The sequence below is a fragment of the Carlito syrichta genome, unplaced genomic scaffold (assembly GCF_000164805.1).
Source record: "Carlito syrichta isolate Samal-C Ts95f unplaced genomic scaffold, Tarsius_syrichta-2.0.1 Scaffold305629, whole genome shotgun sequence".
Lineage (NCBI taxonomy): Eukaryota > Metazoa > Chordata > Mammalia > Primates > Tarsiidae > Carlito > Carlito syrichta.
Genome location: NW_007249725.1, coordinates 193,592 through 205,950, shown reverse-complemented (window position 1 = coordinate 205,950; position 12,359 = coordinate 193,592). Strand labels below are relative to the sequence as shown.

General features: G+C 45.2%; 1 protein-coding gene across 2 annotated transcripts in view; it reads right to left on the bottom strand.

Annotated features, from left to right (window-relative positions):
* Positions 1–5,432: 5,432 nt before the first annotated feature.
* Positions 5,433–12,359, bottom strand: part of ZNF250 (zinc finger protein 250) — a 20,835-nt gene continuing 13,908 nt past the window's right edge. For both annotated transcript variants that reach the window (XM_008061842.2, XM_008061843.2), the window contains exon 5: positions 5,433–7,128. In XM_008061842.2, coding sequence (XP_008060033.1) covers positions 5,804–7,128 — 1,325 coding nt within the window. In that variant the 3' untranslated portion in view covers positions 5,433–5,803. The remainder of the gene's footprint in view (positions 7,129–12,359) is intronic.

Here is a 12,359-nt window from a genome sequence, read left to right as displayed (position 1 = left end):
TGCCCAGGTGGGTCTCGAACCCACGGGCTCAGGCAATCCACTCACCCCAGCCTCCCAAAGCGCGGGATTACAGGCTGAGCCACTGAGCCTGGCTAATTTTTTTTTTATTGTAGACACAAGGTCTTGCCAAGTTGCCCAGGCTGGTCTCAAACCCTTGGGTTCAGCAATCCTCTGGCCTCTGCTTCCCAAAGTGCTGGAATTACAGGTGTGAGCCACCACACCTGGCAAAATTTCAGCTTTCAAGGTGAGTTCTGTGAGTCCTTGTAGCAAATTATTGAACTGAGAGTGATCCTGGGGACCCCTGAACTTCACATGATCCTCACCTGAGTTTCTCAGTTCAGGAACTTCTAAGCATGAAACTAAAAGCGCTCTTCAAACTCACCCAGATATGCCAGAGTAGAGATCCCCTGCCCCAAGCATTCTGATCTCACTCCTACTCCCAAAGGTTTCCTCCTGCCCAAGGCAAGTTCAACTCTTAGATAAGACCCTTCTAGCTTCCCCCCACCTTTCCCCCTTTTGGATGGCCTTTGGTGGTCTGAGTTTTCCCAGTCTGTCTACCAAGAGTACTCCTCTGCCTCAGGGCTGCCTCAGGACTGCCTGGCACTTGCCAAGTCAGATCCTTGGCGTGCTGTTATTTTTTTTCAGGGAAGAAATGGATCACACCACTGTCTCCTCATACCTTGGAGGAGTGAGGCAAGGCACAGCAGAAGCCACTTTGTGACTCAAAGGAATTCCAGGGAAAAGTTATGTGTAGCTACCAGATTTCTTTTGTTTGGTAAAGTTTGCATGTTGTATGGGGGAAAAGTATTGAATTGATTGACAATGTCAACAAAGCATGAAAAAATCCATTTTCCCATACCGTCACAGCCCTGGTCATTTCAGGGTAATCTTTACTGATTAGGGGATGGCATGTTTTTGTTTTGGAATTGGCACACTTGAGCCTTTTCCAGGCTCCCATGGTTGCATTTTCCCTTTGCCTGCTCATGTCCTATGACCACTGATTTATAGGAGATCTTTAGCCGAAGTTATCGATCTTCTTTCACTACAAATATTTGTTCCAGTCATTGCATTTTTATTGGAAAGTGTCAGATTATGCACAGTCCAAGGAAATAAATTCCAGGTGGTCTAAAATGTTTTCTAAAATAATAGAAAATTTGAAGATAACTAGGCTGAGGTGGAAGGATTGCCTAAGCTCAGGAGATTGAGGCTACAATGAACTGTGATTGTACCATGGCACTCCAGCCTGGGCAACTCAAAAAAAAAAAAAGAAAAGAAAATTTGAAGATAACTAAGTTTCAAACCTTTAGTAGCTATTAGGAGAAACAATATAAAAATAAATATCTAAATACATAAAATATAAAGGCTTTTTTTTGAGTTGGAGTCTCACTCTGTTGCCTAGACTGGAGTGCAGTGGCACGTGCACAGTCACTGTAGCCTCGACCTGCTGGGCTTCAGCGATCCTTCCACCTCAGCCTTCCAAGTAGCTGGAACTACAGGCACACGCCACCACATCTGGCTAATTTTTTTGATTTATTTTAGAGATGAAGTCTCACCAAGTTGCCCAGACTGGTCTCGAAGCCTTGAGCTCAGGCAATCTTTTCACCTTGACCTCCCAAAGAGCAGGGATTATAGGCGTGAGTCACTGCGCCCAGCCTAATATAAAGACTTTTGACTAAAGCTGGGCACAGTGGCTCATGCCTATAATCCCAGCACTTTGGCAGGCTAAGAAGAAAGGACAGCTTGAGCCCAGAAATACGAGATCAGCCTAGACAACATCGTGAGACCTTGTCTCTACACAAACACACACACACACAACCTGGGTATGGGTAGTGTGTGCCTGTAGTCCCAGCTACTAGGGAGGCTGAGGTGGTAGGATTGCCTGAGCCCAGGAGGTAGAGGCTGTGGTAAGCAGTAAACTCCAGCCTGACTCAAAAAGATAAAAAAAGACTTCTGAATAAAATAAAAATCCAAAATAAATGTGGAATGCTGATGTTAAGTCAGAAGCAGGAGGTAATGGCTGAGAAGACTGTTATCAGTAAGAAGACCCTGAAGGTCATTTTGGCTTCTGATATCACATCCCAAAAAGGCAGAGACAATGTCCAGTAGGCCTTTTGCCTCTTGCTCCTTGTAGAGGAGGTGGTGAGTTTAAAAAATACGAAGTCTGGGAATCCTCTCCATGGACAGGGTCACTGAAGCCCACTTCCTGCCTCCGTGGACACCTGAGCCTGCATGCTCACCAGAGGATCAATGGCAGCCAGACACAGCAAGAACAGGCAGAATATTAGGCTCACTTTGTTTAAGGAAAACTATATTTTGGAAAGATTTCTCTGAAAACTCTAGGTTATTGGAGGATTTAGGAATCCAGAACTACTTGTTCTGTGTACCTTAAGCTGTCCTGTAACACATACAGACTTCCTAAACAAAAATTCCTGTATATTGAATTTAATTGAATTATTATTCTCATCTTGTTGAAACATGACTTTGTCTTTAATTCTTCCACATGATTAGAAATTGTGACCTGAGTAGTAGTGGGCTCTGAACAGCTGTGGACTCAATGAGGATGGGCAGCTTCCCTTCGAGGGGGAACCGATAACACCCCAATGGTCTCATTTCTTCTTGAAGTAACATTCCAGTGATCTTAACTTTTTGGACTTTCATCTCAGTGATTTCAACTTGTCTCTAAAGTATCAGCACAGTGATCTCATTTAGGTTCTGAAGAAACATCTGGGTGATATCTTCTTGGCACTCAAGCTAACACCTCAGTGACTTAAGCCTCTTCTAAAGTAACACCTCAGTAATCTCAGCTCCATTCTGAAGTAACATCTCAGTGATCACAGCTCCTCTCTATGAAGAGTCACCTCACTGATCTCGCCATCTCTGAAGTAACACTTGAGTGATCTGAATTCCAGTGAAGCAATGCCTCAATTATTTCATCTCCTTTCTAAAGTAACACCTTAGTGACGTCATTTCCTTTTTGCAGAATCACCTCGGCAATCACAACTTCTCTGAAGTAACATCTCTGTGATCTCAACTACAGTAAAATACCTTGCTTCCTTTATGAAGTAACGCGTGAGTGATCTCATCTTGGCCCCGAAGTAGTAATAAATACCTCAGTAATCTCAGCTCCTCTCTTGAATAACACCTCATTGATTCCAGCTTCTCTCTGATGCAAAACTTCAGTGATCTCAGCTCCTTCTATGTAACACCTCGGTATTCTTTTTTTTGAGTTGGAGTCTCACTCCCTTGCCCAGGCTGAGGTGCAGTGGCACGCTCATAGCCACCCCATCGTTGACCTGCTGGGCTCAGGCGATCCTTCCACCTCAGCCTTCCAAGGAGCCGGAACTACAGGCGTGCACTACCATGCCCAGCTAATTTTTTAAATTTATTGTAGAGATGAGGTCTCACCAAGTTGCCCGGGCTGGTCTTGAACCTGCGGACTCAGGCAATCCACTCACCTTGGCCTCCCAAAGTGCTGGGATTACAGGTTGAGCCACTGAGTCCAACCAACCTCGGTATTCTTATCTTTGAAGTAATGACAGTGAATTCACCTCTTTTATGAAACAACACCCCAATGGTCTCCATTTTTCTGAAGTTTCACTTTGGTGATTTCAACTCCTCTGGAGAAACATCTCTGTGATCTTGACTTCTCTGAAGAATCACCTCAGTGATTTAATCTCTAAAGTAACACCTTAGTGATTTAACTGGAATAATCACTTCAGTTATTTTAGCTCTTCTGAAGTCAGTGGTCACAGCTACTCTGCAGCATACATTAGTGATGTTAGTTCCTTTAAGAACTAACACCCAATGATCTTGTCTCTTTTCTGATAAAACACCTCACTGTATTCAGATCCTCCAGAATACCACAATTGTCTCATTTTCTTTCTGAAGTAACACCTCAGCGATTTCTGCTCCTCTTCAAAGAAACACAGTGATCGTCTTTTCTGAAGTAACACCCTGTTATTTCATCCATCTGTAGCAACACTTCAGTGCATTGACTCCTTTCTAAAGTAACACCTCAGTTACCTGAGCTGAGGTTTCACCAGAGTAACCTCAATCTCTCTGAAGTAACACCTCAGTGATATTAGTTCCCCTGGAGTTTCACTTCAGTGGTTTCAGCTGCTCAGGAGTAAAACAGCAGTGATCTCAGCTCCTTTCTCAAGTTAACACATTGGTTAGTGACCAATTCCTCTCTGAAGTTAATATCTTATTGTTGTTGGCTCCTCTCACTAATGTCTGCATATAGAAGGGGAAACACACTTTTGTCTGCATTATGATGTACTGCTGTGGACTTAAGGATCTATGCCCTGTGCTCATTTTTTCCAAGAAGCTGACAGACTTTGGAGGTGTAAGAGCCCTCCTCCATCTTAGGCTCTTAGCACGTCTTGAATCTCATACCTTTGTTCCTTTTGCAGCTGGCTACTACCAGAAATGGCTCTGATACAAATTCAGTTTCAAGAACTATATCCTTAAAACAAATAATTTTAAACAAATACAAATTTTAAATTATTAATAAACCAGGCTCATCATAGTAATATGGGAATGGACATGAGACTCTTGAACCAGGAGTAAAAAAATGAAAACAAACTTTTCAAATATAGGAATAGAAATATTAGAGATAGCCAAATATGCACCAAAGACTTGTCTTTCTAGTTATGTTTTTGTGTGGAAATACTGTAAGTTGTAAAGAGGCACCCACTTGGCATAGAGCTAGAGTTCTACTCTAAGTGTGGAGTTCCCCTCCTATACCTGATGGGACTTACAGGGCTGAGACATCCCATGGTCTTTGGGGCACAGGGTTTGTAGATCAAAAGGGCAGGTTTTGAGTTGAATTTTTTAACTAAAGAGGATACCCCTTCTGATCATAAATGAAGTTAAAGCATCAGGTTAAGGGTTTTCTAAATTTACATAATTTCTCACTAATCTTTAGCCTTTTCCTCCCCCCCCACATATAACAGGTGTTTCCACACACACCTAGGATTTCCAGTAATTTTACAAAGTATGTGATGACAATTTCTTTTTTTTTTTTTGAGTTGTAGTCTCACTCTGTCACCCAGGCTGGAGTGGAGTGCAGTGGCACGCTCACAGCCACTGCAGCCTCCACCTACTGGGCTCAGGTGATCTTCTGCCTCAGCCTTCCAAGTAGCTGGAACCACAGGCATGTACCATCACACTTGACTAATTTTTTAATTTGTTGTAGAGACAGGGTCTTGCCATGTTGCTCAGGCTGGTCTCAAACCCCTGGACTCAGACAATCCTCTCGCCTCTGCCTCTCAAAGTGCTGGGATTACAGCCACTGTGCCCGGCTGACAATTTCTTTTTATATCACTTTATCCACATAGGACTTTAGTATTTTAAGACTACTGAAAATAGTCCAATTTTCCAACTTTTAAGTGCAACTAGAATGGTTAATTATATTTCGGAAAAGCATGTAGTGTTCTAAGAAAAAGAACTTTATTCATAATGTAAGAAAGTTTTATTGGGACAATAGTTCTTATGCCTTAACTTTCCAAATAAACTCATGTTAAAGAAAGAATTATGGCTGTCTTTACCAAAAACTCACTACAATTGTATGATTACTCTCCAGTATAACCTCAAGATGATGAAGAAATAAAACAGGCATTCTCTAAAGTTTTTTCACAGGAAGAACATGCCCAGTGCTTCTCTTTAGAGTTATTCTGTGACACTGAATCACCAAAGAAGGGTTTCCTGTAGAGTTAACTCTTAGAAGATTCTCCTGGGATGAAGGCTGCCTGCAGTTGTATGTGCAGTTTCTGTGAGGGTGGATTCTTGTATTGGCAGTGGGTCACAGCTTCTTGTGTACTTTTTGGTGCTGGATCAAGTGGCCATGCTGGTTGAAGGCACGACCGCACTCCCCACACTCATAGGGCTTCTCGCCTGTATGGATCCGCTGGTGCTGGATGAGCACCGAGTACTGGCTGAAGGCTTTCCCACAGCTATTGCACTCATAGGGCTTCTCGCCCGTGTGGGTCCTCAGGTGCACAATCAGGGTTGCTTTCAGGCTGAAGGCTTTGCCACACTCTGTGCACTGAAAGGGCTTCTCACCTGTGTGGATTCTCTCATGCTGGATCAGAGATCGGCGTGCACTGAAGGCATGCCCACATTCCCCACACACATAGGGCTTTTCCCCAGTGTGGACCCTTTGGTGCTGGATCAGGTGTGAGTGCTGAACAAAGGCCTTTCCACACTCATAGCATGCATAGGGCTTCTCCTCAGTGTGGATCCGCTCGTGGTTCATCAGGGTAGAGCGGTGGCTGAAGGTCTTCCCACACTCATTGCATTCGTAGGGCTTCTCTCCTGTGTGCACATTGTGGTGCTGAATGAGAACCGAGCGGTCACTGAAGGCCTTTCCACACTCACTGCATGTGTAAGGCTTCTCCCCAGTGTGTATCCTCTGGTGCTGCAGCAGTGTCCTCTTCACACTGAAGGTTTTCCCACACTCGTTGCACCCATGAGGCTTCTCCCCAGTGTGCACCCTTTGGTGGCTCCGCAGGACAGTGCTGTGGTTGAAGGCTTTCCCACACAATGGACACACATATGGTCTTTCTCCTGTGTGAATCCGCTGATGCTGAATGAGATGAGAGAGCTGAGTAAAGGCTTTCCGACACTCAAGACATTCATGAGGCTTCTCTCCTGTGTGTATCTTGTGATGCTGAGCAAGATCTGAGCTCACTCTAAAGGCTTTTCCGCACTCATTACACTCATAGGGCTTCTCACCTGTGTGAATCCTCCTGTGTTTACTAAGGACTGAACTCTGGCTGAAGGCCTTCCCACATACATTGCACACATAGGGCTTCTCCCCAGTATGGATACGCTGATGTTGAAGGAGATGGGAGCTCCGACCAAAGCACTTCCCACACTCAATGCACATGTAGGGTCTCTCTCCACTAGGTACTGCCTGATGTGGAGTGAGTGGCACACTCTGGCTTAAAACCTGAACATCACTGTGGCCAGTAGGTTTTGGACTCAGAGAGAAGTTTCTCTTTGTTTCAGTATTTTCTTGATCAATCCTCCCCAAGGGTGTTTTCTCCAGAATTATTGCTATGTCCTCTGACATTAATGGCTTTAGACTCAAGTCTGTAGTTTGGTTCTCTTCCTTGGTGTCACATTCTGAAAAAACAAATCCAAAATGAAAATATTAACATTTCTCAAAACTGTAGAGCAAGTGAAACCCTGAAACTGGCTTTGTTGATGAAGGTGTAGCTCCTGAATGCAAATGGTCCTGTGAGCTAGGGAGGAACAGAAACAAAACATTTTAAACAACTAGAAATCAGAAGGTAATGTGTTTCCAACAGGAGTGTGGAAAGGCTAAGAGCAATATTTAAGAGAAAGGTGTAAAATCCAGTCTGAGGCCACACACCTGTGTGGAGTGGACACAGGAGACATAGCAGCAAAGAGACAGCCCAGTGATGCCTGAGACCTGCTGTCCACAGAGTCCTCATGTGGACTGAGCTTCCAGAAGCCATCTGGGAAGTAGGACCACACTACTATGTGGAAGCGCTGTGGGAGACAGTGGCACATGGGCAGGCAGCAAGAGGTATGTGAGCACATCTCTCGTGGGCAGGTCAGGGAGTGCTATCTGGGGGCCAGTAGACTTGTACACGGAGGGTGGTAATGTAACCTCTTGGTGGAAGATAATTTCATGTGGAGAATGCACTGGTAGTGGGGGTGGGAGGGGGCAGAGAGGACAAGACTGGAGGCACAGAGGGATGTGACTGGAATCTACTGCCAAGTTCAGGCCAGAAATAAGGCCTGTGAGGACAACAGTAAGGATGGCAGGAAAGGCTGGGGTGGAGATGCTTCTGGGATCAAGTCAAGGGCTTTGTGGGCTGACTGTGTAAGTGGTGGGAGGCAGGGAGTGCTAAGGACAATAGTGTTTGATGGTTTTTTTGAGTCGGAGTCTTGCTCCGTCGCCCAGGCTGGAGTGCAGTCGCACGCTCATGACTACCCCAGCGTTGACCTGCTGGGCTGAGGTGATCCTTCTGCCTCAGCCTTCCAAGTAGCTGGAACTACAGGTGTGTGCTACCATGCTTGGATAATTTTTGATTTATTGTAGAGACGAGGTCTCGCCAAGTTGCCTGGGCTGGTCTCAAACCTGTGGGCTCAGACAATCCACTTGCCTCGGCTTCCTGAAGTGCTGGGATTACAGGCTGAGCCACCAAGCCCGGCTGGACAACAGTGTTTTATTTTATTATTATTTTTTAATTTGGAGGGGTTTTTCATCTCATTTTTTGTGTGTAATTTGTCTTATTTTCTTTCTTTTCTTTTCTTTTTTTTTTGAGTCAGAGTCTCACTCTGTCTCCCAGGCTGGAGTGCAGTGGCACACTCACAGCCACTGCAGCCTCTACCTGCTGGGCTCAGGTGATCTTTCCACTTCAGCCTTCCAAGTAGCTAGAACTACAGGCATGCACCATTACACCTTGTTAATTTTTCTTGATTTATTGTAGAGATGCGGTCTCGCCAAATTGCCCAGGCTGGTCTTGAACCCATGGGCTCGGGCAATCCTCTCACCTTGGCTTCCCAAAGTGCTGGGATTATAGGCGTGAGCCACTGTGCCCAGCCAAACTGTCTTATTTTCAAAGAGATAAACCTATGATTGACAGGAAGCACAAGCTTAGGACATAGTCATTTTATTTATTTATTTATTTATTTATTTATTTATTTATTTATTTATTTATTAATAGTTGGAGTCTCACTGGCAACCTTGACATGCTGAGCTCAGGTGGTCCTTCTGCCTCAGCCTTCCAAGTAGCTTGAACTACAGACACATGCCACCATTCCCAGCTCATTTTTTTTTAATTGTAGAGACAAGGTCTCCCCATATTGCCCAAGTTGGTCTCAAATCCCTGGGCTCAGGCAGTCCTCTCACCTTGGCCTCCCAAAGTGCTGGGATTACAGGCATGAGCCACCACACCCAGCCAACAATAGTGTTTTAAATCTTGGAGACTGAGCTACTGAGATAAAATACCACACAGATCAAGATATCACATGGGAACAGGTGCTGTTTCAGGATGGGCTGTGCTTGGGAGCTTACTCCACCAAGGGCTCTCACTGTGTGAACCTGGCTCCACATCTATGTGGAAGAACAAGAGGCTGACCCTGCATGTAAACAGGACACATATTAGACCCCTCTGTTTCCAGAAGGTGAAAGGACCTTTCCCATAGTAGAGGACAGCCAGACCTCCCAGTGCTGAAGGTTCCAGGCCCCTTAACTGTGGCCCCTTGTAGTACTAAATCTTAACCTTGGAGCTCAGGATACCAACCCCACCCTCAATATTTCACCAATGCCTCTAAGCCCCTTGCTGGGCACTACCCTGAATGAATGTCATAACTGAATGACATTCTGGGATGAGAAGCCCCATGGCAGAGAGATCCGAGAAGGGAATTCTTGCTATTATCTTATTAAAGGGCATGCACGGGGTCTGTGGCAGGTGCCAGTGGGATCAACAACCTCTGGAGGAGAGTGCAGATTTAGCAAACTCTGACCAAGAGATCAAGGGCTGGGATAGCACCAAAGTGTGTGTCTGTGTGTTGGAGGGGGAAATAATTCTTTCCCATTCCCTCTTCTCCAGAGGAGGTGGACTAAATTGACTAGCTAATTTGAATAAGACCTGGGAATTCTCAGCTCAGTCACTTTTTGGGAACTAGCTTGGCCCTGGTGAGTCTACCTTCTGCTCCGTTCCCCTATGTTCAAAGAACTACAGAGACAGGCCACAATATGGAGGAGCCTGTGGTGATCCCTCACTACCTGAACCTGGGATAAGTTTGTCTTATTCTGGGGTTCTGTATTAGGAAGTACATTTGAATGGCAATAAATCACATTTTCCAATTGTGTTTTATGTATAAATAACATTTTTATGTCCCATATGCTTTTGTATTGGTGTGCATGTTTGGTGACAGATTTATTGAGATATAAACTGTACTTTTTTTTTTAGTCTGAGTCACACTCCATTGCCCAGACTGGAGTGTAGTGGCATGCTCACAGCCATCCCAGTCTCAACCTGTTGGGCCCAGGTAATCCTTTCGCCTCAGCCTTCCAAGTAGCTGGAACTACAGGTATATGCTATCACACCCGGCTAATTTTTAAAATTTATTGTAGAGACTGTCTCACTAAGTTGCCTAGACTGGTCTCAAACCCCTGGGCTCAGGCAATCCTCTCGCCTAGGCCTCCCAAAGTGCTGGGATTTCAGGCTTGAGCCACCGTGCCCGGCCATAAACTTTACTTTTTAATTGGTTCAGAACTTGGTTTGGAAAGACAGATACTGTATAATGGGGCTCTTGGAACCCCAACAGGACACTTGAAAAATAAAAGACACAAAATCCAAGAGGTCCATCCATAATGACAAAGGCACTTCTAAGATGGGCAGGAATATCCATGAAGTATTCTATGACTGAAGAGTTTGGACAGAGGTGGCCAACAAATAAACAGATGTTTGGTTAGATCTGTGATGTCTTGACATCCAAGGAATGGTTACCATGGAGAGATGAAGACATAACAAATGTTAACACTTCTTACAAAAGGAAGGAAACAAGCTGGGTGCAGTTGTGCATACCTCTAGTCCTGTAGTCCCATCTACTTTGGAGACTGAGGCGGAAGGATTGCCTGAGCCTAGTTCGAGTCCAGCTTGAACAACATAGCAAGATTTGTCTCAAATAAAAAAAAAAAGGAAGCCGGGCATGGTGGCTCACACCCATCACACTTATAATCCCAGCACTTTGGGAGACCGAGGCGAAAGGACAGTCTAAGCCCACGGGTTCGAGATCAGCCTGGGCAACTTGGCAAGATGTCATCTTTACAATAAATCAAAAAATTAGCTGGGCATAGTGGCACGTGTCTGTGGTTCCAGCTACTTGGAAGACTGAGGCAGAAGGATCACGTGAGCCCAGAGGTTGAGGCTGCGGTGACTGTGAGTATGCCATTGTGAGATGGATTGAGACTCCAACTTAAAATTTAACAAAAAGGATGGAAGTAGTACAGACTGCAGCAAATCCTCAGCAGTCCTTCACCTCCAGGTTCCCTATGAGCAGGTGTAGGGGTGGGGCGGTTTCCTCAAGGACATTGTCCAGAAATAACACTGAGGGTGAAGGATTCCCATAGTGATGGTGTCAAGGCTGGGGTCCCATTCCAGATCTGATCAATTTACTCCACCACATCCACTGCAAGCTTCAGCTTCCCTTTTATCACACCCTTCTGCTCTCCAGGGTTCAGGTAGGTCCTCTGCCCTCTGCCAGACCTCTTCCCTTCTCCTAGAACAAGTTCCTCCTCCTGTAGCTGGTGGATCTTCAGAATATGTGTCTCTCTTGTGATTCCTTACTTTTCTCTTTTCCCCCAACAGCATCCAAGTCCTTGCTCCTGACACAGACTGCTATCCTATAGCAAACTGTTGTCAATCAAGTTAATACTCTCCTCAACCTCAACATTGCCTGGTCACTCATAGACACTGAATGACTTAAGCATACAACCTGACTTGGCATGCAATGCCATGTGACTACACTGGCCAATTCAGCTGCACGTATATCCTATACCCCTTTTATTATCTTGTTATAGATGATATAAAACTGTATATATTATTATATTTTGTTATTATTAATTATATATTCACTTCCCTCAGGAGACAGAAAGCTAAAAAGAGCATTACTCCCCCTGCCCAAACCAGAAAAAAGCCAGATTGACTACAAAACCCTAACTTTTCTTGAATCCATCACAGAGCTGAGATTACATGGGAACCAACCAGCCTGAAACCTAATGAAAGGCAGGTTCATCCATGGGAGATGAGACTGAGACAAGTGCACTGACTTGCTCATGGCTGAAGAAGAAAGGAAGATAGAGTCACCATACAAGTGGGTAAGAATTCCTGGAAGCCACAGACACAAGGGCTCTTCTCCGTGGATCTTCCCTTGGCACTCATGAGAAAGACTAGGGACAGAACCAGAGAAAGTTTCCTTTGGTGGTTCAGGTCTGGGAGAAGAGAGGATAAACACCCACCTGGACTCTTCTCTATGGAACGAAAATCAGAAGTCACTGGGGGAAGAAAAGCAAACTTGTCATCCTTTTTTTTTTTTTAGTTGGAGTCTTACTCTGTCACCCAGACTGGAGTGCAGTGGCCGCTCCCGGCCACCGCAGCCTCGCCTACTGGGCTCCGGCGATCCTTCCACCTCAGCCTTCTGAGTAGCTGTAATTACAGGCGTGCACTACCATGCCCGGCTAATTTTCTGATTTATTGTAGAGATGAGGTCTCACCAAGTTGCCCAGGCAGGTCTTGAACCCGCGGGCTCAGGCAATCCACTCACCTCAGCCTCCCAAAGGCGCGGGATTACAGGCTGATCCACCGACCCCGGCT